At 48.8% G+C, this 27,500-nt stretch overlaps 4 protein-coding genes across 4 annotated transcripts in view; 1 reads left to right on the plus strand and 3 right to left on the minus strand.

The window, feature by feature from the left end:
• The window catches only part of LOC125957984 (uncharacterized), a 58,728-nt gene extending 52,333 nt beyond the window's left edge, over positions 1–6,395 (plus strand). Inside the window, exon 10 of the mRNA XM_049691077.1 lies at positions 3,165–6,395. Within this exon, the coding sequence (XP_049547034.1) occupies positions 3,165–3,632 (468 nt within the window). The 3' untranslated portion in view covers positions 3,633–6,395. The remainder of the gene's footprint in view (positions 1–3,164) is intronic.
• A 5,449-nt stretch (positions 6,396–11,844) lies between these two features.
• LOC125957982 (adenosine deaminase 2-like) lies at positions 11,845–15,327 on the minus strand. The gene is given in 4 exon segments (XM_049691075.1): positions 11,845–13,733; positions 14,091–14,438; positions 14,520–15,299; positions 15,301–15,327. Coding segments are annotated over 4 exon segments (1,593 nt in total). The 3' UTR covers positions 11,845–13,295.
• Positions 15,328–15,688: 361 nt separating this feature from the next.
• Positions 15,689–19,904, minus strand: LOC125957983 (adenosine deaminase 2-A-like). Its single transcript, XM_049691076.1, has 4 exons — positions 19,718–19,904; positions 18,341–19,109; positions 17,172–17,522; positions 15,689–17,086 (listed from the first exon to the last, which is right to left on the minus strand). The coding sequence occupies exons 2-4, from the start codon at positions 19,097–19,099 to the stop codon at positions 16,643–16,645; spliced, it is 1,554 nt and encodes a 517-aa protein (XP_049547033.1). The 5' UTR covers positions 19,100–19,109; positions 19,718–19,904; the 3' UTR covers positions 15,689–16,642.
• A 2,277-nt stretch (positions 19,905–22,181) lies between these two features.
• The window catches only part of LOC125955573 (uncharacterized), a 6,058-nt gene continuing 739 nt past the window's right edge, over positions 22,182–27,500 (minus strand). Inside the window, exons 2-3 of the mRNA XM_049686709.1 lie at positions 26,300–26,397; positions 22,182–22,352 (exon numbers count right to left, since the gene is read on the minus strand). Coding sequence (XP_049542666.1) covers positions 22,182–22,352; positions 26,300–26,397 — 269 coding nt within the window. The remainder of the gene's footprint in view (positions 22,353–26,299; positions 26,398–27,500) is intronic.

A 27,500-nucleotide genomic window follows, 5' to 3' on the forward strand; every position in this document is an offset into this window, starting at 1 on the left:
TTCCAGCGGGCAAGCCACAAACCGATTGTGGTTTTCCTCCCTTCCCGGGAGCATATTTACATTTGCATCCCACGAAAGCACCGGAACACCAGCCGCACCAGATGACGATGATGATGATGATGATGATGACGTGCTGGTGCTGGTGGTGATGGTCCAGATTGCTCGCTTGCACAGTGTGGTTCCGTGTTCCGCACATCGCGCTTCACGACAAGACAAACGCCACTTCCCGTCAAGAGGTTTTTTTTTGCCGGTTGTTGAGCGCAATCAAAACAATTTCCATAACACTTTCCAATCGCCGCCCGTGCGAAATCGATTCCCTCGGTACCAAGTCGTACCTCCCTCTTGCCCTCCCCTTTTCCTACAACACGAAAGGCTTCCCATTATACGATGCCGATAAGGATGTCATTAGGAATGGGGACGATGGTTTTGGATGCTCGTCTCGTGCGCCTCGTCGCTGGCGCTGCTCGAGGAGTAATATAAATAAAATCGAACGATAACGGTTATGGTGGCACCGTCTCCGGTTTCCTGCTGGAGTGTAGAACCTCGAAGGTGGTAGCATTTGCAGAAAACCTCGGCACCAGCGACACCGACGAGAGTTCGAAGTTCTCGTTCATCATCAGTATCAGCGCGTTACGTGAGACCGTGAACGCGTCAGGACAGGTGCTGGTGGTGGTGGTTTTGCCTTTGGGGCGAAAAATTGTGGAACATCCCCCTTCCCCCACGACACCCCCTTCCTCGAGCCGCATCACGCAACGCAAAAAACCCTTTGACACATTGGAACAGGAACTTTTTAGGTAGCGGCGGCGTTTCCGACCATTATGGGGGCGCTACTAGAAGGGGTGAGGGAAATGGAAGGGGGGTATCGGATTCTGTTTCCGTTCTGCTGTTGCTGCTGGTGGTAGAGTTAGGCCACGAGGCAGACGGGGGTCATCAAGGCATGGAAAGGTGGCAGGGCTCGGGGCGGTGGTTGGTTGAATAATGAAAAAAAAAAAAACCCCGGGAGGGGAAGACGGAACGCTGCGACACTGAACGAGCAGAATGGAGGGAGTAGAGTGCAAGAGAAAGACAGCGAGAGAGAAATTCTCGCATCGAAGGGTAAGGACCGGAAAGGGCTGCGGTGATGTCACAACGATTACATAGGGGTCGCGTTGTTATCAATCATTGTGAGTGACAAGCCAGAATCTCTCCCACACACACACTCTCTCTCTCTCACTCTCTCTCTCTTTCTCTCTCTGTCGCTGTGGTCTCCATCTCGTGTCTCGGGTCTCGGGTCTCGGGTCTCGGGGTGGCAGCAGCAACAGCGATGAGAGCTTTCACTCTAAGTAAGTGTATGTGTGTGTGTGTGTGTGTCCATGGGTGCTGTAACCATCCGTGTTGAAACTGGGGGAGGATGTTGCGGTGATAAAAGACAAAAAAACGGAAAATTTCCTCATCCGGACACCACGAGCGTCGTACGTGCGTTGAGTGAGGTCGTCATGCATGAGGGGAAGGGAGTGCTTCTGTGGAAATCCCATACGTTGCCCGCCACACCGATGGTGACTAATGACACACGCACCAGCACACACACACACAGAGGCACGCACATCAAACAAGAGGCGCCTTTTGAAGACATTGTTTCCGTGTAGTGCGTGTCGTCAGAAAATGGGGAAAGAATTTTAACGACGTCCCATTGTGTGCGTGTGTGGAGATGGAAGATTTCTGTAAACATTCGCAACGTTACCAAGTGGCCTTAGCCCCGTGGTCAGTTCGTTTAGCCCTATCTTTCACTCTTCCAAAAATGGTAAGGACCCGAGGATTATGCTGGGCTCAGTGTAAGTGACTCTGTGTGCTGGATCCAATAGGAGCACATCTTTTTGGGCAAGAAGATTGGCTTGAATGGCTTTATCCAAGTGGCAGACAGGATTCAGGTAGTGACAGATCAACGTGGGACACATGGGACACCCTTATCAATCAACCAGATCATCACCACGTCATTTAGCTTAATCATGAGTCACTTTTACTGGAAACCAGTGTTTTCGGAACAGATACAAGACTCACAATGCGTTCAACTAACATGATCGATGCTGGTGCTGAAGATGATCGAATTAGAACCAAAACGGCGTTGCTTAGAGGGGGAATATTTTGCTTGCTGCATTGCCAGATGCACATGAGCCACGAGGACTGTAGCTTAGTTAATGGACATTTCTCCTAATATTAAAGGATAAAGAAAATATTTTACCAACACTTCTGAATAGTAGTACTATTGATTCAATTTCGTTCTATTTTCTCACAGTTCAGGAACATTTGTTACCCAATTGTGGAATGTTTTTTCGTTCAATATCATCCGCTAGATGATGGATTAAGTTAATAACCTATCCTTCATTTTACTTATGGTAAAACTATACATCGACTCAAGATTTTTTCTCAAGAAGAGAAAAGCAACAGTAACAATAATAAATAAATTGGATTGTGAGTCAATTTTCCAATATCTTCCATTGTTTCTAGGTAATGAAGAAATAGATTTAGACGAAAAAGAGTATAACAACAGAGCACGAATGGAAAAATGAAGGAATTGTGTTATTTTTTTTCGGTCAACTTTTCTGATCTTACAAAAAAAGGTAGAAACAGAGACAAGTGTTTTGCAAAACACAATTTAGAATTGGTTTTGCAATTCTAATTTGAACCACCACTAAGCTAATCCTGCAAAGCAAAGCTCTGTGTTTGTGTCAATGTTGCATTCTGATCGTATTTGGAAAATTTCTTTATCGCCGGACACCGTTCCCTGCTTTGTTCAATCGATCAAAATAGAAATCGCTGAAAAACAGAGCAGCAGACGAGCTGGCCACTTTTGCTGTTTTTGCTGCCAATTGCCCGTCGCCGCTTCCGATGAACGTCCTGTTTGTCTAATGTGCAAGTGCAATTAATTTTCCATCCAGACCTCGTCCCTCTACGCATCCCCCCTTTTTATCTTCACAAACACAACCCGTACATCCCGTAACCCGAAGCGTTTGCAACAAATGCAAATTGCCACCCAATGCACCGGCGAATGGCGTTCCGTTTATTTGAACTGTTTGTTGTTGTTGTTTTTCTTCATCTCGTTTCCGGACCGGCTGGTTGGCTGGCTGGCTGGCTGTATCCATTTGCTTCTTTTTTCTCCCTCCACCCCCGTTTGACGGTGTCACCAGAGCAAAAGCTGCCACCCACGTAAAGCGCACGAACCGGGCACACCGCGGAAGCAGGTGGCTGATGCACCGCACCGAGCGCCTGACAAACCAATCGACCGGCAACGATTGGCACCGATGGATGAGGGATCTGCGAGCAAGCAGACCCTGGAAATGGACCGATTGCTAGCGGAACAACGACAGCACCAAGAACAGGAACAGGAGCAGCATCATCAGCAGCAGCAGTCGGAGCAGTCGCAACGAAGCATCTACGGAACCAACAACAACAAGCCGGCGATGGCCGCGAACCACCAGCAGCAGCATCGCCGTCAGCAGCAGCATCATGCGAAGCTGCACCGTCAACACTACCGGCAACGGTTGCAGTCCGAAGCTTGGCAGAGTCCCGCACGGACCGCTGGCACTGGCCTGGCCATCGATGAGGACGCTGCTCCGGTGGCAGAGGAACTGCTGAAACGGGTGCATCGAACATAATCAACTGTCGGTGCCGGGGCGAGGCATCCGATCGAGTGAAGGTCACTCACCTAGGAGGACCAGCGATGACCGGATGCAACGGAACCGTCATCCACTGTACAGCGGTTTGTACAAACTATTGATTACGATTATGATCAACCAAGACCAGCGCGCACACATACACAGAGTGACACACACACATTCACACACAGAGAGACACGCGAAGCACAAACCGAAAAAGCTGTCCTGCGAGTGACGAGTGGCGCTTTTTTGTGGATGCATTGTTTTTGATCCAGATCGCTTTTTAGGTTAGATCGCCGGCAGATTGCACATCGTCAGTCACGCACGGGGAGGAGGGCAGTCCGAGGACAGGGCAGAACCGTCAGCAAGCTAGTGAGCCAGGTTTTAATGCAGAAAAACAGGAGAAGAGAATTCTCGGCTTGCCAGAACATCTTGAAAACATTATGTAGAGGCTTGCGGTCAGTTCCACCCAGAACCTGGCTCACAGTGCGTTTGTGTGTGTTTGTTGGCATTAACCAAACACAAGCAAACCCGAACCGATCAAGCGTTATGATACGAATGTGGAACAACAACATAAAAACATTTGAACTGCAGCAGCTGCTGCTGGATAGTGTAGCGGTGCACTGAACGATATCTAAATCATTATCAACGTGATAAAACATACATATAGATATTATACGGAATACACACACACAAACAAACACAAACCAACACAACCAAGCTGGAAGCCTCCTTCGGGGCCATAGCATTGGAACCAAAGTCGAACAAGCAAAGGGGTGTGTGGAGATAGAAGGAGAGCAATGTAGAGAGCGAGAGAGGGACAGAGAGAGAGAACCCCCTTATTTACGGATGATAGTGAGACCCCTCTCGACGGGGGCGGCAGTTGAAGAAGCCCGCATCATCAAGGAACCTTATCCGCAACCACCATATCCTATTGAAACCTCAACTTTAGCCACTAGCGCCACCATCACTCTGGCATCATGTTCACCTTCGCTACTATCACCATCATCATCATCATGACCATCATCATCATCATCACCAGCATCAACGTCGTCCTCATTGAGGCCACCCTTCAGAAGTGGGCCATTACCGTACTATGCACGGACCGTGAATGGTTTCAAAACCCTCTCATTGCGCTCTGCGAGGGAAACATATACACACTGGAAGCATCCGGTTGAGGATGTGTGCAGTATCTGCAAACCATCCTACTTTAGACTCCCCCCCCCCAATTCACCCATCCCCTCCACCGCGCCCCCCTAAAAGTCCCTGCCATAGACAGGTGCAATTTCGTGCACGAATTCGAATGAATATATTTGTCGTGTGAGCGAGAGGGAGCGCGCTTGCTGCTTTGGAAAACTATTGAATCCCTTTGCATGACGACGGACGAGATCGAAGACACCATCGACAGGACTGTGCACCGTCAGTCCAGGAATGCCAGGAATTGCGAGGCAGTGGAAAATGTGCAGTGCAGTGCGGTGAGAAGCGAAAGCGAAACACTCGAAGCACAAGGGATGCACTACCGGGTATCGAGCAGAATCGATTCTTGCGCAAACGTGCGCTCTGGTGTGAAGCCACGGCCACGAGCGCAATCGAGCTGCAGTGTTCTAACCGCCCCACGGGAAGCTTTCCTCCGAAGAATCTCGGAATGTTTTAGTTTTCTTTCCGCGGAACCGCGTTCGGAATGGTGTTGGCGTGAAGCAGCAGGCAGCAGAAACACCAACAATGATGATGATGATGATGGATTGGCATTTCTACGAGGGGTATAGCTTTGTGTAGGTTAGCCTCCAGCATGCGATTCGCTTCCATTCACCGAACTCATTGTCAATCACGTACGGAAACACCTAAGCTTATTGTGAAAGAGGTAGTCGAGTTTAATGGCGAGAAATGGGGGGGTGGAGAGAAAATCGTTTTACAAATTTCCACCACGCCAGAAAAGAGAGGAAGAAAGACAGAAAGAAAGCGAGAGAGCGAGCGTAAATTGGTCCCGCAAGGAAGTAAACAAAAGCGAAACAAGAATTTTAAATAAACTAACAAAACTTAAAACCCTCTCTACTAGGAGCTCTACTCGCCTCTCACAGCTTACTGTGGTCGACGAGAGGAGCCTCACAGAAAAAGAAAATCCATTTTTCCCCCGCCATCGTACTTAGAGACGGAGCGCGTAACGTCACACACACGAGGCATGAGGACAGTTGTACAGAGGCAACGCAAACCAAGAAGCAGGATGCAGAGCCCAGTTGAGGTTCTTCGCTCGATGACTTCCGTGGTGGTGATGAGAGCATATTGTGAAGTACGTGAAGTACGAAGCACGATGGCACTGGATGGCGTGACCGACCGGGCGTGGTGGGCCACGCTACTTATGTACATAAGTAAACGGATATTAGTTTATGAATTAATAGAAATAGTCCGTAAGCGTAGAGGAGAGGACGAAGGTGAAGATGAGGTGAAGGTGAACCACAGGATTGTGATGGATTTCTCATTGGAGGAGTGTGCTTTGTGCTGGTTGGCAGCAAAGCGGCGGAAAGCTAAATGAAGTAAACATTAATTTGTATACCCCACAGTCACTGTAGAAGCGAAATCACACACACACATACACAGTAACAAATTCAATTGAGCGTACAGACAAAACACACAACACAAAAAAAACCCCTTTCCACGCGTGACGAAATGCCTGTAAGAAGAAACAGCACCGGAACGGCCATAGATGGAGCAAGCAGATGGAAATAAAGTCTTTAACAGAACCGGAAACCCAACGTTAGGTTCATTCTGTGCAAATTGCATCCCGTTTTACTGAGTTTTACATAATGTCTACAGCATTCGTGTTCGTGTTTCATGACTCTACGTTTAAGGTAAGCTCTACGCTTATGGTGAGTAACTTTGAAAACATGCATACAGTGTATTGCAATCCCATTACCCCAAAAGTGCCACCGATTTATCCTGAATCACTTTCCCCATCAGCCGATTAACTGCTATCCATTTGCACATCACATTTGTTGTTTTTCCATTTCCGCATTCTCTGCGGAAAGGTGTTGCGCTGCGTACAGCTTGCAATTAAATCGGGACTTCATAAGTACTTCATAAAAGCCTGGCCGGCCGGGGAGTATTAATGTAACGATAATTCAGTTACAGTTTACCGGTTCTGACACTCACACTCGAATAAAAATGTGTAAATATTGTTATTCGAATGAAAAAGGACACGACTTGGTCGAGGCGCGAGTAAATAGTCCCCTGTCTGCTGTCTGCTGTACCGCGGGCTCTGAACAGTGAGAGTGACCCGTGGGGCTGTTTGGCCTGCGGTTGAAGTGTTGGAAACCCCGCTTAATCCGTCTGTATCTCGGACCTCGGTGCTGTTAAATAAAGGTGTAGATCCCCCCAGGGGGGGCGTGGCTCGTGCTCGGTGACCAAAAACCATCGTTGGCATGTTTGCATCACAACGGTCACCGCAGGGTGCGCGTGAAAACCCCGTATAAATACATTTCCTGGTACGAGTACGCGCGTGAATATGGGGCTCGGTGAAAATTGCAAATCGTTAGCGTAAGTGCTTCTGCGAGGGGGGTGGGGATGGGTCCGATGATGCCAGGTAAGCCCGGTTCGTGATTGCAATCAGGCACAATCGAGTGTCGGAATACACCACTTTTTCGGATTTTCCCCGATTGTGTTGACATTGAACTTGGTTGAGAACCGATTGGTGTGTGCGGTATTGGTGCTCGGTACAAAGGAGGCCATATTGGGGGCCACTATTGATAAGAGGGAGACGAGATTTTGAATGCTTAAAAAAATTGGAATTGGTTTTCTTTACCATTTAAATGCTCGATCATCAATAAGAAATCGAGAAATGAAACCAAGCTGTCAGAATTGATATTAATTTTGGTGTTTTAAATACTAGGAATCATCTGGAAGCGCTATCCATTTCCAAGTAGGACTTTTCAACTTTTCTTCCGACGCCAAAAGAACAACTGAAAGCGACGCGAAAGGGTTCCCGTGACAAATGCCAATCCACTGCATCCTTTTTATCGGTGCAATCGACTGCAAATGGCTGACTCCATTCGTTGTCAGCTTTTGTCACTAATAAATGGCTTTCGGTGACTGCGCTCGAAACTGATCGAACGCCCTACTTGAAGTTCGCCGCTACTTGAAGTTCGCAAACTTCTCCAACGCCTTTTACCTCGACACAAAGGGGAAAACTTTCCTCGAGCCCCTTTTGATGCACCATCGGGTGCGCTCGTCTAAGTGAATCCCAGCGAGGGATTGTTTGCCTTTGTGTTGACTGCAAATCCGCAAATGAAATATTATAATCTTCAAAGCGAGGCTGCCAGAAATTGAAAAGACAAACTCGAACATAATGATGCAGCGTGTCCCGTTTTCATCAACGCCATTTGAAACGTTCCATTCCAGCGGGAACGCGTTCAAGTGCGATAATTAAAAATGGAAAGCGCAAATTGACTTTTATCAGGAATCGATGGGGAGGTGGATCCGAAGGACGCACAGAACGAGGAAAGGAAAAGCATAATTTTCCAATAAATTTCCCTACGTTGGACTTTATTTAATGCTCATCATTGTTAATACCGGGGGATGAGGGAGGGGAGATAAGAAGAATGGAGATGCGGAGTGGACGGAGAGGCCAACTGGTGCCACCGACCAGACGCCGATGAGCCAATCGACGAATGACGAATGACTGACTGCCTCCGAGGGCATTCCAGACGCGCACCGGAGACTTATCACCGTAATCAGATTAAATCCGAGGGAAGCAGCAGAGAGAAAAAAAAACAGGAAATAAAATCCAAGCTTTAGGGTGTCTGGCGCTGGGTCGGATAATGGGTGCCTCCGGATTCACGAGCTGTATGCGGCCGGCCCCGGTGTGGATCCCCAATCGCGGGCCTGATTGTTAGACAAATTGAATTAGGTTCATCTGCTGCGCTGCCCGAACTGCCAGCTGGCGAATCTAACGAATCCGATCGCCAGATTTATGCTTCACCATTCATTTCCCTGTTCCCTGTGGACACACAATCCGTCCGTCGTCCGTCTGCATTCCGATTGACAGGTTAAGGATTCCACTGTCCTCGTGCTGCTTTATTGACTTGTTATCTGTCTAATGAATCCATCAGGATTCGAGCATCAACAGGGCCGATCAGCTTCCTGCACGATTGATTCGAGAAGGGCTTGATGGATGAGGTGGTGCCATCGCTACACTGGAGTCCCTGGCAGAGGTTTGCACCGTGGAACCATCGAGGAACTATGTTTGGCGATAGAACAATTGATGAAAGAGAATCTATTATGTTCGTAACGGTTGATTAGCAGTCGTTAGCGCTATCAGCGGTCTACAGGTCTGAGGTGTTCTCTCCATCCCATCGCAAAAGACAATAGAACGTTGGTCCATTCCACGGACCAAATCGATGTCGGAAGCACAATCAAACCACCCACCACGGTGGTCGCATGGCATGCATTCACCACAAAAGAGATCGAACTGAGCACCGATGCATCATCGAAACGCATCGGTTTTTGCAATCATAACGCTCACCGTGCCCTCCGATAAAGCCACACTTGACTTGCAACATAATAAGGCGAAAAAGCCGCTTTTGTGGTCTGCGGGCAATGTTTTTTTTATGCCGTACGCCACGGTACGCCAAAGGACGAGCACATTAGCAGGACGATTTCGGTGGTTGCGGATTGCGGGGGCCCAGGCAACCGCCTAAAGGGGTAAAGAGTGGTGAAGTGGCCAATCAATAGAGCTGTGGTGGTAGAATGCGGGCGCCTCCACTCTAATATTGATGCATCGAGGCTTCTCCGGTTGGCTCTGGGCCGTGCCGGGACTACCGATTGCTCCCCCTTTTTTTTCACCCAACCCATCGCCATCGCCATCGCCATCGCTGTACGTGTTGCGGCTTATTATCCAGCCTTTTTCGGGGGTGGTGGGTGCGAGTGCCAGGAGCACTCGAGATTGAAATGATCCTGACGCAACGGTGTGGCCTCATGGTGTGTGGTGTGTGGTGTGTGCTGTGGCGTGTGGAGTGTTAGTGTAGCCCGCAGACTACCATCGGTGGCGGTCGTTTGGTTCGGTTAGAAGAGGGCCTTCCCTCCTCTTTTGCGCCACAACTTTACGCGATCACTAGCGAGCGGTTTGTGGTGAGGCGGTTTTTTTTTGCTGAGGAAGTTTTTTTTCTTCTCCTCTTCTCCTTTCGCCCTCCTTTCGGGATCTCCCCAGACCAAGGCCGACACTTTATGTTCCAACATTGAACATTATTCAATAGGCGCAGCACTCAATGCGGTATGCGATGTTCACGCTGGGGATCCCTCCCCCGGGTGAGAGTTCGCTTCAGGGTTGCATGCAGACCGTTCGCGTTCGCGTTCACTACCCGAACTACTGCTGCGCTACTCAATTGATTGCGTAGTGTATAGCGTTCGGCACTGCAGTCCTTTCGCGAGCATGATAATGAGCCCCGCACATACACACACAGACGTAGACACCTGCACGTACTGTGGATTGTGTGTATTGGATGGAACGCGGTTCGGTTCGTGCAACGACGCAATGGCCCAATGGCAGGGCAATAAAACGGAAATTTATGCAATGTCCTGAACCCGAAGGTGGTGTAATCGAGGGCGAAATTAAGAAAGTTTTGTGCGAAACATAATAAGGAGCTCCGTTGCGCACTTAATGGACTACAATGGTTCGGACTCTAATTTGCAACCCGCAGCACTAATTGTAATGGTGTCTAATAAACTAGTTGATTGAATAGAATATTCATGATTTGGCGTAGTGGTTGATCCAATTGGATTGGAAATTCGAAGGAATCACAAAAAGCTTTCGCTATTGCTATCTGAACAAACAATGGTTTGTTAAAAGTGTTGAAAGAAAGAGAGTACATCATCCAACGTCATTTTCTTTGCGTCCTTCTGTTTACTTAGTAAGGCTAGAAGGGTTGTAATATTTAGATCGATCGCTACTTCTTAGAACCCAACAAAGTATGTCATTTATTTGCGATGGCATGTGGCGCATGCACGCGTGAGCTTCATTTTTTCGAAGGCTTTCCCCTATCCCTGTGGAGTCTTATCCTTTCGTAGGAAAACAGGACAATACTGTCGGTGGAACATGTTGCGGAAATCGCAGATTGAATGGAGCAACAACAAGGATATGAATAACAAGCGAAGCGTATGACGATCAAACCATCCTTTCTTCTAGGAAAAACAATATTTTGATTAAAGCGTTTGCTCGATTATATGGAAACAGATGGTGCCCGTTGGGCCGACGTTGAAGTAGATTTCCTGCAACTCTTCATGCATGTCGCACCAAGCGATGATGATAACAAGGAGCGTTGAATGATAGCATTGCTGACTTAAAGACACTGGGTGGTTAGGGAAAATTATGGACGATTGATATAATTGCATCCGGATATTAAACGTTGCTGGTCTGGTTGCGATAATTAGGAGGCTAGCAGGTGAGTGAACATGATACGGTTCAGTAGCTGACCTTTGCTGGGACGGCAGATAAATGAATCTAATCGCGAGCATTGATACGGTTGGCTAGAGTTTGCGGGAGCAATCAATTTACAAGGTTGTTGATAAGTTTGGCACTATTTTACGTACGCCATAAGATATCATAGATTTACTGCAGGGGAATAGGATTCCGGATTTATAGCGTTCATTGATTTTGTTACACCGTATTGATTAACAGTCGCCTAATTTTAATTGCATATTAAATTATCCAACATACAAATATAATCCCATTTGAATATGTTTACAATATACCCCTTTGAAGCCATTTGTTTGATTGCTGGGGCTTACTATTTATTTTAACCGTATTCATTGGAGCATAGCGGATAGGCTTATCGCACCGCGTATCATCCAATTCATAAGCCCATTGGCAAATATTTATGTTTGAAAAGAAAAAAAACGCTAAGAGAACCAAATGTAGATGAAGGGACATTTTATTTACCTTTCTAACTAGTTGGAATTTTAATTAAATAGTGAAAAACCAACCGGAAAAAATGACTGAAAATTCAACATAAATACGGTTTTATGAGTTTGAATATATGCTAAACACAAACAGAAGAATTCATTTTTCAATTCGACGAGAATTTTATTAATCTTTTGCTACTATTTACTTTAATAGCATTACATTACAAATAGCTGATAATAAAAGAGGAATGAGTAAATCCATTATACCGCAGAAACATTTTGTAGAAATCAACACGCTCTGGCCAGGCAGCATAATTGAAACGAAAATGGAAATTATGAAAAAAGTGAAAAACATACCCGCATACACTTCTGAACGTAACATCTGTTTTGCGTTAAGTGGCCCAATTATCCGTGCTATTAAACTCACAACGCACCATCTTAAAGCGAGCATCTTATGCCATTTCCGGCAACCGACGAACTTCCACGACACGCCGGGCCACGCTGGCATCGCCGAGCCGAGTAATCAAATGACGGATTCCAGCAATTAGTTAATAAATAACACTCCCAATCACTTTATGCCCGGCGGTAAGACCAGCCATTCCAGGCGGCCGCCTGGCCTCTCTCTCTTTCTCACTACACCGCGCCCGAGGTGTGAATCTCGTGATTTATCGACGACGTGGAAAAAATGTATGTGAAATGTCGTCACGTTTCTTTCGCTCGATATTTTTTCCGCCCGATCCCGGGTCCTGCCCGGTTTCTCCATCGCTCGGAACAAATCGGCGAATGGACCGCACCGCACCGCACATCCTTCCCTCCCTAGTGGAGGGTCTTTGCCTTACTCCAGGACCATGGTGATATATGATTGGCTCAGCCCCTCACCCGGATTGGACCCCGGTGGTAGTAGCAGTAGCGGTGGTAGCAGTGGTCAGTGGTAAACGAACCCACAACGACAAAATGACTCCTCGATGGTCGTGCTTGGTCAGTCGGGGCACGTCCTGCTCATTCCGAAGTCGTTGCTGGTCGCTTCATAATGTAACGATATTTTCATTTCCTCCCTCAACTTCGTTTTCTTTCTCGGACGCTGGAAAGGACGAACGGACGGACGGACGGACGGACGGAATGGAACGTCTTGGCGAACGTCTTCACCCAGCAACATCGCATCAGCATCATCTGGTTGCCCATCGTGCACGAGATGGACTCGGAATGGACTCGGAAGAGCAGCGAGAGGGCCAATTTGTTGATGGTTTCGAAGGCGATTCTTTCGGACCATTGCGGGTGAGCTCTGACCGCTCGTCGTGCTATGGTCGCGTCATCGGGAGAGCATCTTTTAACACCACTGGACACACTCCACCTCTCTGGCTGTAACCGATACCCACCAGGCTCTGGCGATGGGGCGAAAGTGTGGCCAAGAGTGTGTGCCATTCCGTTGCTAAACATAGGATTTTATGGTCAACATATGGGTATGGGGTGCGCTGGTCCAACACGGTGAAGGCCATGTTGAAGGCCAGCACCAAGAGAACACGGACTCAGAAATCCTCGGTTGGCACATTCTACTAATTGAGTGTTAGATTGAGTGGAGTGGTGTGGGTTGGTCCGAGCGTCAGAAGATGGATGAAGTCTGAAAATGGCACTAACGAAAGAGTCTCACGGAACGGTACGAAGTCACTGGAAAGTCCTTGATGAGGAGATCGTTTTTGGTGTATTATTTGTGTAAAATATTTGCCAGAAAAGAAATACTGTTAACGTCGGCATCATCGGCGGCCAAAGACCGGTTCAGTTCTCGGTCGGTATCGTTCGCAGTGCCTCCTGAACGAACGTGTTCCAGGCCGCGGTCCAACGTTCAATTGCCGAAGCCTTCTCTTCGACGCTCATCGAACTATATTCGATCGAGTTAAGGGCCAACTTCTTCAGCAACCGTAGATCAGCCCGAGCCGAGGCTAGGCCCATGAACGCGACGTAGAAATCGTGACTGAGCGGTGCCGCACTCCAGAACGAGGGATCATCGGACGATACGACGACGGGGTAGTTGTCGGAAAAGTAGAAAGCCGCCGGATGGTTACGGAAGTCCTGCACCAGCTTAAGCACCTGATTAGAGATCGGGTTCAGCTCGATGCAGATGTTGCGCCGCTTGATCTCCTCCAGTACGGCCGGATGCTTTAGGGCGGCGAATCCGTGTCCGATACGTTTCGTACCGAGCAGGATGGCATCGACCTGAAAGAGCAAAAGAGCTGTGCTTAGTAACATCGCCATCATCCGCATTCCCTTCGCTAGTGAGTGATAAGCAGTGATAAGCTACCCTATTCAATTGGATGCTAATTGTCAAGCGAACTAGATAGCACTAGCCTTGACCGCGCTTATCGCTAGTACGTTAGAAGTACTAGTATCTCCATACAACAACCCTGTTTGAGAATTGTGATACACAATCGACTGCCTCATCTAATCCCCCAATCAGACCGCCCAAATTCAATGCCCGCCCTTTACAGCGTCCCCGAATGGTATCATTCGCACAGTGTCCCCACGGTAAGCGCGCTGTTATATGCTTATCTTATCAGCGTCACATCAGCTTACCAAGTTTTCATCGCGTCGGCCACTCCAGTTGGTTTCGCCGGCATGGAAGAAGAAGTTGATTTCGGGCGACAGACGAAGCAGACGCTCGTTAAAGTCGGTGTGCGGTCGGCCAAGGTCCTCCTGGCCGACTAGATCGAAGCCGGCGATGAAGGTGGGAAAGCGTGACTTCAGCTTCTGGACGAGCTCCAGGTATCCATCGAAGGTGGCATCGTCGCAGAAGCGCAACGGTGCGTAGATGAACTTGACTCCTAGGAACTGGGGATGGGCCCGCAGGAACTTGGCCGACTGATCGACGTACATCTGGACGATCTCTTCGGGGCCGTAGCGTCGATCGTCCAAGTCGTACACCTTTCGTTGGGATAAAACAAGAACGGTATTAGACGAGCTACTCTATAACTTAGTAAGACAACCTATTAAAGCACCACTTACCGGAGGTAGTAGTCCACGGAACTCCAGGTACGTCACATTGTCGGCCAGCAGTTCCTCGAGCGAACCGTAGAAGTACTCCTCCCAGACCGGCCGGTACGTAACCATCGGTTCGAAGCTGATGAACATCGCCATAAACCGGCGCCACACGTCATTGATGTCACGGTAAGCGTTCAGCGGATCCGGCGTGTACAGCGTGAACATCTTGCGGATCGCTTCATCGTACGCTTCGTCACCGATCGACTTCCGCACGTCCGCCACAAGGCACCATTCGCCCTTCCCATCCGTCGCCACGGTTGGTTTCGAGCGGGCAAACTTGAATGACGGCATCGGATCAGCGTCCGAACGATCGGTAACGTTGCCACACTGCCACAGATGGTCGTGGCGTGTCGCACGCACTATCAGCTCCCGGCTACCGATGGCCGTATCGTGGGCATGCAGGATGCCACCTTTCGGCATCTTCTGGATCAACCGGAACAGTGGATCGCCATTGATGCGGTCCAGGATTTCGAAGAAGTGCCGACCGGAGATGAGCTCTTGCGGGTTATCGACACCCTTGGCCAGTTCCTGCTGCTTCAGCTGCATCACGTACCGGTTTAGGCGCTGCTCGTCCGCACTGAGCACGAGATCGGACCCAAGGCCACGGTCCTGTTCGCGGACTAGGAACTCGGCGCGTTGTCGCGAGAACTCTTCGAACGTCGTTGGCCGTCGTTGCTCCATGATGCTGCTGGTGCGTTGAAGCGAAATCCGTAACTGAAAGGGTTGCTTGTCTCGCCCCGGGGGGGGTTAGTGTGTGGTCCGGCAAAACCATCCCCCCACCACCATATCGCAAAGTAGTATCCGTTTCGCGTATGCCGGTTGATAACGCGACCACAAACACCACCGTGTAGGGGAGGTGGTCGTGTATCAACACAATGGCGCTATCAGAAACACGACACCCGGATCACTGACACTCCTTTGTTGCTGCGAGTGTGTGTGTGTGTGTGTGTGTGTGTGTGTGTGTGTGTGTGTGTGTGTGTGTGCGCGCGATTCGAAATCAAACAAACAAACGGTTAAAGCACATGTCACAATCAAAACACACGACGACCGTCTATGGCGTGTCTATGACCTCGTGGATGCGTGGATTCGGTCAGATACGCGAGACGCGAAATTTGTTTCATTTTTTTGCACCATTTTTACCAACATATTTATTTATCATTTCACCCCCACGCGCCATGATGTGTTGGATACATCAATCACCCTGGCAGTCCGTAACACTCGGTTTAAAAATAGCCAGGCACCGCCGTGTGTCTGTGTGTCGGACGTTGGTTGCGATAATGCTCCGATTGCACTTCGCCGTTCGCTGTTTCGACAACGAATTTCAAACCGAATCGACGCTTGGGGTGGTGTCGTAACAAGGAGATAAGACCGACCGACCGAACACAACCTTTCACACTCAACATCAACAATGGCCATCCACGTGCTCGAGCTCGATCGCTTGTAACAACATACAAATACAAATGTACATGTGTACATGTGTTCTGGACTGGGAGTATTGGAGATTGCGAATCAAATTACGCACGGCTGAAGATGCGAGAAAGACGCGCCAGAAGATTGCGATTGAAGTGGGTGTTGCTTCTGATCTATGGTTTGCTGTTGATCGCTGTCTTTCCGATTGAAATTGAACTCACAAAACCGACGAAGGATTGACCGGCTTCTTGGAATCTAAAACATTATTGTTCTCTCCTTGATGTTTGCTTTCTGTGAAACATTAAGATCAATTCCAGAATCAACCCGAATCCAGGAATAGGTTATTGGAAAGATGATGCTACCGGGTGACACAAAACAACACAGCACAGCAATCTACTGCTGCTGCTGCTGCTGCTCTGTATGGACGTTTATTGAAACATTTGTGGGTGAGAAACCGACATGAACACTCAATCTGAGGGGATGAGGTGGAATGAAACATCGCAACAGAACAAGACAGAACAGCAGCATGGCACCGTTGGTGGCGAAGCTATTGCCGTATCCTATTGCCGCACCGTTCGCAAATCGAAAGAATTATTGACGAAGATTAAGCGTTTCGCCGAAAAACCTCGGTGACCCGGTCGGTCGGTCGGTCGGTCGGTGTGTGTCCCCGGGACGAGCTATCGATTTTGTGCCGCCTGTATCTGCTCCACGGTAAGCTCGATGAAGTCGCTCCACGAGCGCTCGAACTTTGCGATGGCCGCCTCCTTCTCACCGTCCGCCATCAGCGAGTAGTGGAGCGAGTTGAGGGCGAGCTTCTTCAGTAGCCGTAGGTCCTGGTGCGCGGAGGCGATTCCCAGGAAGGCAATATAGAAATCGTGGCTCAACGGGGTCGCTCGCCAGAACGATGGATCGTCCGACGATATCACGAGCGGGAAGTCGGTCGTGAAGAGGACGCTGGCCGGGTGGTTCCGGTAGTCGGCGACCAGTTTGAGCACTTGATTGGAAACGGGATTGATTTCGACACAAATCCGGCGCCGTCTTACCTCGTCCAGCAGTAGCGGGTGCTTCTGGAGCGCGTAACCGTGCCCGATCCGTTTGGTGCCGAGCAGAATTGCATCGATCTTGCAGCCGGAGGAGGGAGAGAGACAGATAAAGATAAAGACAAGCCAGGGAGGCGGCGTGTGCGACTTTCCGCTAGTCACTTACCAAGTTTTCGTCCGTCTGCATACCGTGCCAGTTGGTTTCGCCGGCATGAAACACAAAGTTGATGGTCGGTGGCAGAGTGAGCAGCATGTCGGCAAACTCGACCAGCGGGCGGCCCAAATCCTCCTGACCGACCAGGTCGAACCCGACGACGTAGCTACCGTACTGCAGGTGCAACCGTTCGGCAATGGTCAGGTACTGGTCCGCCGTCTGATTGTCGGCGTTCCGGAGCGGCGCGTAGATGAACTTTGTACCGGCAAACTGGGGATGCGTCGCCTTAAACTGCTCGGTGACGTTAATATACATTTCGACCACCTCCTCCGGGGTGTACGTTTTGTCATCCAGATCGTACAGCTGCGGGAGGGATTGATGGAATACGGTTCAATTGGCAAGATGGTTAGTACGAGTGGCCACACGGCAGATACAACAACTTAAAGTAGTTTCTTGTTTGATTATCTAACGCTGAAACTGCAGGAATGCAAGACAATCGGAGATTGAGTTGTTTAAACACGGGACATTCCATTGGGATTGCACATTCCGCACAGTACGCGGGCGGGGAATGGAATGTAAGCTGCAACGCAATTTTGCAAAGACAGTTGAGAGTTGTCGTAAACAATGGTAGGAATTTATAATGTCTACCGGGTACGCATGACATTGTGCGCTCGTGTTTTGAATATCGATTTCTTTTTTTTTCATGCCGCTTCATTCATTCATTTGATGAATGGTGTTACAGGCCGTTTGACATTATTGTGTCTGCGGCTTGCAACAAGTACTAAAATTGAAAACATTATTCTTTTGTATTGCAGCTTGAACAAAGAACTGTTCTGATTAGGGTAATAGTTATCTTCTTTAAATCTTATTGATGCAATAAAAGATGCAAAGACGCTTCTCTTCAACACTCTCTGTTAAATAGTATCATGGTATTCATGACGTCGCTAGACAAGCGTCACCAAAACAATTGGAACATTTCATCTGGTGTCAGACACTTGCTCTACTTCGAATACCTAACCGACGATTCATTACATAACCAAGCCCCCGTTTGAAAGGCCGATAAGGCCAACAATCAGCTTGTATTGTCCCAGACAACGCATTGATGGATCGGTTTGATTAGTCCCTTGCAATTGATTGTCCGAATTGGACCGGCCCGTTTGGAACCCCTAGCAACATCTTACCGTTGGTAGCACACCGCGGAACTCCAGGTACATGACGTTATCTTCGTAGAACTGCCGCAGCGCCTCCCGGAAGTAGATCTCCCAGGCAGGCCGGTACGTAACGATGGGTTGAAACGAGAAGAACATGGCCGTAAAGCGCGACCAAACGTCATTGATGCTTTTGTAGGTGTTCAGGGGATCCTCATCGTACAGCGTAAACAGATGCCGCACGGCATCATCATACTGATCCGCTCCGGTCCGTTCGCGCACATCCCGTACCAGCTCCCAACCGGCACCGGTCGGTGCATTGCGAGAGAACAGAAACTCGGGACCATTCCAACCGTTAAAGGTACCGCGTTGCCAGAGATGCTGCTCGTAGGTTAGCTGAACGATCACCTCCGTACCGGCCAGTGCGGTATCGTGTGCGTGTAACACTCCACCCTTGGGCATCCGGCGGATCAGCTGGTACAGCGGGGAAGCATTGATCTTGTCCAGCACCTGGAAGAAATGGCGAGCCGGTACGAACTGGTACGGATCGGCGAAACCTTCCGCCAGTTCGGCGCGCTTCAACGACATCAGATACTCATTGACGAGGGTTTCGTTGGCGGTAAGCTGGATGTCAGCACCGAGCGCCAGGTTGGTCTCTTTCTGTACAAACTGTTCCCGATGCCGATGGTACGCTTCTGGTGAGGGGCGCAAATGGCGTTCGATGAGCATCTTCGAATCGCCCATTGTGAGTAGTAGAGGAAGCAGCAGAAGTAACATCACCGGTTGTGACATCTTGAGGAAGCTGAAAATGGAAATGGTCAAACGATGAAGCAACGGTTGCAGTTAGGAGCAGCCATCAGAAACGCCATCATTGACGTCACTGTTTGCACTGTTTGTCGGTATCACTTGCAGGAACCGTTCAAAACAGATTGATCGGTCCGATGATGGCTGACGAACTGCTTTCGGGAAAGTAGAGACGTCGCAAATTGTCTGTTGATTGCAACAAAAATCATTCCATCTTCTCGGCAATGCTGCCGAGTGCGCTGATGCACGATTCACTAACATCACTAACATCGCCTCCTCCTCCTCCTCCTTCTCTCCCTTAATAATGCATCAACGGGGTGCAAAGAAAAGGCCAACCAGAGGCCAAAACCATCAACCGGGAATCAGCCGTCCGGTTTCAGGCGCGTCAATCAGCGCACGTTCGTCGTCTGATTTCGCTGCATCGTTTGCTAACGACCGTGCCACCGTTTTTGCTGCCACCTCGAAACCAGTATGCGTGTTTTCCAACGTGGAACGTGTTTTCAGGTTGGGAAACCACGAAAGCCACGGAACGAGGCCGCTTCGAATAGCTGCGTTGATTTTCGGGAGATTTGCCTGCTGCCCGAGACACCGCACAGTGGAGCTTACCTGATGTGCCACGACGGTTTGACGGCTGTTCGCTGACTTTGCACTTGTTAATCGCTCTCCGTTCCCTTTCCGTTCCGTTCCCGTGTTCGGCGGAATCGAAGAGGTCAAAATGGTTCCGTCCACGTAGCAGCAGCAGCCAAACAACGGTCGGAACAACGACCTGTCAACGACTGCCGACGACGATGAACTGACTACCAGCGCCGATGATCATCGGGCACAAACGATGGGATCGAGGAGAAGGGTGGGGCTCGATCGTGGGTCAGCGGACCTAACGCTTATCAGGTTGTAGGAAGCTGGATGCTCTTTTGAATGAAAACGTGTGTTTCAACAACGTGTAGGGCGGGGGGGGGGGGGGGTCCGTGTCGCTGGTACTAGTACTGGCCACCATGCTGGATGCTGTTCGGATGGATGCGTGTGTTTGTGATGGTTTGTGCGCGGCGCTGGTGAAGCCCGATGGAACTGACGATGAATTGATTGATCGGTGGCACTCATCAGAGCAACAAATTCGTCCGCGGGGGGTAAGGGTGTGTCTTTGAGCCACTTGTTTTGCTACAAAGTATGTGGAGAAATGGTGAGCTGCTGTGAGAACGCCACTAACAACAGCTTCAGCAGGAGCAGGAGTAACAGATGTTGATAGAGTTTTGTTTTTTAGAAAATTTTCATCCTATTTTTTAAAATTACATTACAAATTACAACATTTAAAGAACATTTAGACGTAATCAGTTACAAACTACGTCTACAGTACACAATACACAAATCAATATTTTTTTGTCATATTACAGGCTTAGCCAGGTAGCTGCGTTGAGTTTCTCTGCAATTTCCAGTTTTTGATTTTTGGTAGCTTTTTGAAGTAGAATAAGTAATGCTTTTTACGTTGAACAAGTTTGTCGAGTTTAACATAATTAAAAAAAATTAACGTTTTTTTATCACAAATAGTGTACCCATTATGTGTTCAAAATTTCAAATCGATCGGTCCAGTAGTGTTTATGGTACGATGGGCACCGACTTTCCGGCCGGCACCGATCAAAGATATGCAAAAACGCAAAAGTTAGCGAGATGCATTGAGTCATGAAACGAGAGTTTTCCCAAAATCAATAGGTTTGTCAGTTTTGAACCGATTAATCCAATAGTTTGATATGATATTCTTGCCAATTTTATCAAGCAGCAAAAATGTAGAAAAATACAATACCTGCAAAATATAAAATACAATACCTTAGTCCCCCTTATTAATACCTTAAAATTTTGGTGGTTGCGCGTTTGTTTTGGAATGCTAGGATTTTATTGGAAGCATTGAATTTAAATCAATATTTTTTATGAATTAGAAAACATCAGCTTGCTTGTGATTGGATTATATGTGTCACTACTAAATTTATCATAAGAACCAATAAATTAACAATCTCACGAGTTTAATTGACACTATTACGGAATTTAATTAAAGAAAATTCCAATGAAATCACGCAATTTATCGGATGACGTGTAATGGACAGGTACAATCGTAAAACGCAAAACCCATAACCAATCCGCACCAACCGGAACAAACCGTTTTCCCTGTTCCTGTTTCCGTTTTCCATTAAACTAATCTCCCATCGCCTGACGGTGAAGTGCGCATAATGGTATCGCAATTGAAGGATTAATAATTAATCCATTGATTATCACTTTCACATCCAGAGGGAGAAACAGGAAACGAGAAAGAGAAAGAGGGCCATGTGGTGAGAGTAGTGCACGCGTAGTACCACCAACAGGACACGTGTGGATTTGTCGGTTATGCTGCGTTGAGGTTTCAGTGTTTTTCTCGGTTTTCCGCTGGCTCCGCTTGATTGACGCGATTGGTTTTATCTGGACACACCGAAGCTGCCGGTGCTGCTGTCAGGACACCATTTCACGTCCGGGACTGCCCATCAATCGCCACAGTGCCATCAGCACCGGGTTTGTTTGCAAATTTAATTTTAGATGAGCTGCCGCATCCGCTCGCTGATGTGACCGTGGCCGCGGACGTCGCGCCGAAAAGGCCATTTCGGCACAGAATCTGATTCTGCCGTGACGGGATGGTGACCAAAAAAAAAACACAAAAAGGCGCAAAACTGAAAACCCCCAAATTGACAACCGAACCACACACACACACACACTCATGTGGGATGGGACCAGTGTTCGGTCCTCTGTAAAACATGGTGGGCTTCGGAGGATTCAAGGATGTTGGCCCCTAATTGATTTAGCAATTTGCTTTCACTTTATTGATGACCATTTTGGTTACCACGTGCTAGTTTGTGTGTGCTGCTTGTAGTGTGCGCCCGTGTGCGTGTGTTTATTTATGCATTTATATGCTCTCGTCAGAATGGCCAGCCGTGTGTCTCTATGTGATGCATTTACCGGTACTTCTTGCGGTCACTCTCTCTCTCCTTGGTGATGAGTCCGGATCCTCAGTCGTTGTGCTGATGATGGGACAGCTTCCTCCTCCCTCCCGGCCTCAGAACGGGCAGCAGATGTTACCGACGTCGTCCGGATTGAAGCACCAGCCGGACGGAAAGCAGATGATGCCGAGCGCGACAAACTCGTACACCTCGAGCTGGTCGAGCCCGAACGAGGTCATGAAGTGGTCCAACAGGTTGACGGAAAAGTGCTCCGGTTCCTGCGAGTCCTGTAATGTGACCGCAAAGGACCGGGAGGGTACAAAAGATGTGTGTGTGTGTGTGTAGGGGTTAGACCGACCGACCGGTGGGCTGGTGGGGTTTTGGTTACCGAGAATATAGTGTCGAGGTGTGGGTGATAGTGTGTGAGGTCAGCGTCCAAGCACCTTGTCCCCCCCCCCCCCCCCTTTTCCCGATGGTGGTGAAAGAGGTCGAAGAGGGTCGATTAGAAGGGACAGCAGATGTGCCCGATGTCCTCGGTGTCGATGCAGCCCGAATGGTGGCACAAGATCGAATATCTAATAAATGTGCCAACGTTGCCCGTTGGTTTGTATGAGGGAGCCGGACGGCCACCGGACTGGACCGACACCGGATGCTGTGACGATGACGACGATGACGACGATGACGACAGTGAAGGCGAAGCCCGATGAGATGAAGCTCGCATCCGTTCTGGCTGGATGATGGCGGAGGTTAGATGAGTTTTAAGAACCGCAACGCAGAGCAAGCCACCCTCCCCTTTAGGGGTCCCGATGGAATTATTTTAATGAACCCCCTCTCCCACTTGGCTCGTGCCACCAGACCACCAGACCACCCATTTCCGGTGCAACCGAACACACAGCGCAGTGGTGCTCGATGCTACCGATGCAAACCTTCACCTGGGGTTTGATTGCCTTTCTTCGCCATCGACCTCTGGTAAGTGCTTTTCCGATCCGATCGATCCTTCTTGCGTTCTAGATAATAAATTATTCCATCCGTGTGCCAGGTATGTTAAATGAAAAATCTTTATTAATCAACATTCCATCACACCGGCGGGGTGGCAGCCCGACACTCGTGGTCCGTGTCTCGACGTGGCTTTCGGTCTGAGCAGGCCACATCTGCCTCAGCAATGCTCAGCAATCATTATCGAGCTTTCGGTCTTTCGGGGGGGGGGGGGGGGGGGGGGATTCGACTGTCTGACGACGTACGCCATTGCCATTTTCACATTACCGGAAGGAAAGGCCGTTTGGGTGGTATGGGCAATCGGAGGGGGGGGGGGGGGTGGGTCAACCTGTTGGATCGACCGTTCGTTCGTTCGATTATTGGAACGAAACCGGAATGGCGACCGGATCGAATCTCCCCGGAGGTTCGCAGTAAATTCGACCGGAAGTCGTCCGTAGCCATTTTGATGCAATCAGGACGAAAATGAAATCCGATCATCCGATCATGGCAGAGGGCCTTTAGAAACGGTCCATGGAATGAATTTCAAAAGTCAATGTGCAATTATTTTCAAAACTCAATTTGTGATTGGATGAATTGTTTAAATGGAACCAGCAACTGGAATAGCCGCTACCGTGGGCTGGAGTTGAGGCAGGTGATCGATTTTCACGAGAAAACTTTCGTTTTGGATCGAAGCAACCCTCGGAGGGGGTTGGTAGCCATGGCACGAACGTGCAAGTGCACTTGCAGTTGCTTGGAAATAAAGTTGGTTCAAATGAAAAACAACAATCCAACGGTCGATATAGTTGTTTCGCGAATTATCTCTACAATCAATGGAAGGAATTCCATATCTTGGAAATGCTCCGCGTGTATACGCCATGTTCATCTTTCATTTCATAATTCATCTCAAGACAAACTCAAGATTAAATACTCAAGACAAGCTCAAGGGAATTCCAAATTTGAAGCTTTTGAACATTTCTCCAAGACTCCACCTGCCAAGAGCATGATGCTTCTGAAACGCTCTCAAAGTTATCCCTGGCACATGCGGCTTGTAAGAAACAGCTTACGTTTTCCAGCTATCGAGCCTGGTACGCTGCGTTCGATGGCTGCCGCCGGAACACTCGGAAGGTCAAAAATTATGCAACACAACCATCCATCAATCTCAGCATCTAATCTAGAACAAAATATGTAGCCAAACCCCCCCCCCCCCCCCCGGGTCTCGGGTCAAGTGGTTTGACCGTGGCTTGCTTGCTGGCCGGGACCACGGTTGCAAACTTTCCAAGAGTAGAGACGATTAAGACGAAGGCTATAAAATAATTCTTCGTCTGCAGGATGCAAGACTCCTCGTTCTGCTACTTCTACCAATCGAAAGATTCTTCGTTCCTGCATCTCGGAGCGACTTCGCATCCGCAAGACTGTATTCAGACAGTTCACAGCGTGCAGTTGGCGAGCTATATAGATTGAGGCGAAATTAATTTATATTTAAATTTTCATCGCAACCAACCAACCAACCAACCAACTAAAGGACTCTAACGTTTCTCGTGCTGTCGGACTTTGGACCCCCTAAAAAGGTTCACAGAAAACGATTCTGCTCTGCCGGTAGCTACTGCTGCTAGCGAACGTAGCAAGCTGCAACGACATTGCAGCCCTTAGCCCCTGCTGAGGCCTTATGCTGCAAATTGGCGTCCTCAGAACCGAAGGTTGTTTGATGACCCATTTTCTGGTACTCTTACCGAACGGCACGCTAATGCTTCTTTATCGGAATGACAAATTCAGCTGAGAAGGAGCACCGGAGCCCTTGGAGAGGCCGTTTGGCTTTAATGAACTGTGCAAAATTGATTTCATCCACCACCGAAAACGCGAACGCGCCCTCGTGAACACCGTCGTGCCCCGTCCCCGAGGGAAAGCTAGTTGAACCGTCGATAGTCGACGGCAAGTCTACGGCGAACGAACCTTCATTCCTTCCAGCTGGAACCGTCACCAACGCGGGCAGCACAATGCGGTCGAGGGGCCAGATAAGGGAATTTATCGAAAACTTTCGTCGTCTGGCGTCGTGTTGGAAGTGTTGGAACAGTTGGCCAACCCAAACTTCCCCCCACGAGACTACTACTTGTGCACAATGCGATCCTTGAGCACCGGCAACCTATATCGGTAATCGTAACACTCTGCTGCTGCTGCTTCTCCTCCTCGGAGTCTCTCCTCCCTTTTTTTAGGTCCCTTGCGTACCGGCAACGTCTTCAGCAGAAATCGATGCAAGCTGCTAAGGCCCTCAACCCTGCCCCGGGATCCTAACTTTTGCTGGTTTATCATTTGAAATTGAGTTTAAAATTCATTACAATACATGAGTGCAGTGCAGCGGCAGGGAAGGGTGTTGATTGGTGATTCGGTTCCGTCCCGAAGAACGATCTTCTTGGCCGCTCACATCTTAAGCTCGTTTCATTTGCATAAAACGGAAAGGGTTCGGACCGGTTTTGCGTAATGAAAAAGGATAGCGTCGTGGCCGTCATTAATTCCACCGGAGTGACACCGGAGTGGCGGTGAAGGTGCTGCCGGGTGGTTCACCTTTCTCCCATGGTTCTTGGGCTTGGGCCAAAGACAACAAAACCGACCAACCGACCGTCCAAGCGACCGTCCGACCGGAGAGCTCGTTAGCACATTAGTGTCGCCTTTGTGTGGGACCGTAATTGAGTGGCAAAATGCATTTTCCTGTTCAAACTTCCTAATTGATGATGAACGATGTCCCGGGGTGCCGACACCATGGTCGGATGTTGCCGGAGTAACCGGTCCGATGTCCGGGTCCCATCGGTGGGTGTCGATTGCCGGATCTTGGACGTTACACTCGGAGGATCGCACGGGGGTTCCGAGACGAAAGAAGTCACGTCAGACCGGAACGACCCCGGGTCGGTAACGGTAATGTTCGGTAACGGTAATGTTGACCTTTTGTGACTGGCATTTGCCGCCGCGGCGACTGCCTCCCACCTCCCTTGCGTGGGTTCGCATAGGAAAATGTTGTGATTTGCCAACTGGCATACTGTTCACCTACACTTCTTGGTCTTATTCTTCGGATGGGAAGCAAGCGTAAATGATATGTTGAAAATGACGACGGACGGTCGGTGGCACCCAAACCCAAAATGGCGGATGGCGGTGAACGTTGTTCTAGCTCGATGAAGGATGAAGAAGATTGGCATGAGGATGAGGAATGTTGGATACGGCCAATTGGCGGTGGGATTTGCAACAAGCAGGGCAGCTACCGGGCTCTTACTTGGTAGGTGGTGAACTCCTGCGGTGTGCTGCTCTTGTAGTACGGTATGCGTTGCTCCAGCGCCTTGTCCAGGTGAAACTTGATGAAATTTTCTCGATCTGATACGACAGAGAGTGAGAGAAGAAGAGAAAGACAGAGAGTGAGAGTGAGTGTGAGTGAGAGAATCACCGACTCCTTATAATGATTGATGCCCTCTTCCAACTCCGAAGTGGAAGTGATCCTTTGCTCTTTGGGGGCTCTCAGAACGAACGAACTGCCCAAGACGCTTCTTCTAATCAATCTTATCTCTACCTCCGAGACTGACTGACTTTTGAGTTTCCGAGTTATTAGTGAACCGGACTTCTATGTTCTCGTTCGTTTCACCCGGGGTTGTTTGATACGTTTAGACGATGCACTAATTACTAGCCCTTGAGCCGCATCTGCCGCTCCGTTTGCGCTTCTGTAAAGTTTCCTTCGATGCTTTTGTGTTCTCTTAGTGTTCGGTCAATAGTGAGGGTTACCAATAAAGAAAAAGTCTTAGATTATCGGAATTTGGGAGACGAAGACTGGGCTAATTTGGACAAAGAATCTAATTTTCAATTTTTTGGAAATGTTTTGCAGATTTCTTGTCAAGGATTTCATTATTTTGTTGTGCAGACTTTGAAATACTCGATTGATGCGACCTAATTTTGACCTACACAATAATGCACTTGTTGATTAAATCCAAATTAAATGCTTTTTCAACTTCATATAACCTCATCGCTGATCTACAGCATTTCTCACGATCAGAACTGTGATTTACTTTGAACAATGCAGTGACAATTATACTGAACTGTAGCTCCTAGCCTTTGAAGTTTTCCAAGACAAGCAGCTCAAGCTTCCGGTCGGAGCTCCTTCAGTTACCTTTTATCATCAGCAGCTGCAATGCTCTCATTAGAGCAATCACTGCTTCGTTCAATTAATTGCAAACGAAAGGAAAGGCTTCGACATCTAACACCGAGCGCACCAAGAATCAAAGACGATTCCATCACATCTAAGCCGCTTCCCCCTTCCTCTCGCGCGAAATGACTAGCACCGTCCATCATCACTCAGCTCAGCACGTAGAGCGGTGGCGCGATAATCCGCTCCCGATTGGCGGGGTTATCAAGAAGCAAGATTAAGCCCTTACGGCGCTTGGAAAGGTTTTTCCGGGATTGGCAAACCAGCACGCGGTTTCGCAGGG

This window comes from Anopheles darlingi, chromosome 3 (genome assembly GCF_943734745.1).
Source record: "Anopheles darlingi chromosome 3, idAnoDarlMG_H_01, whole genome shotgun sequence".
Lineage (NCBI taxonomy): Eukaryota > Metazoa > Arthropoda > Insecta > Diptera > Culicidae > Anopheles > Anopheles darlingi.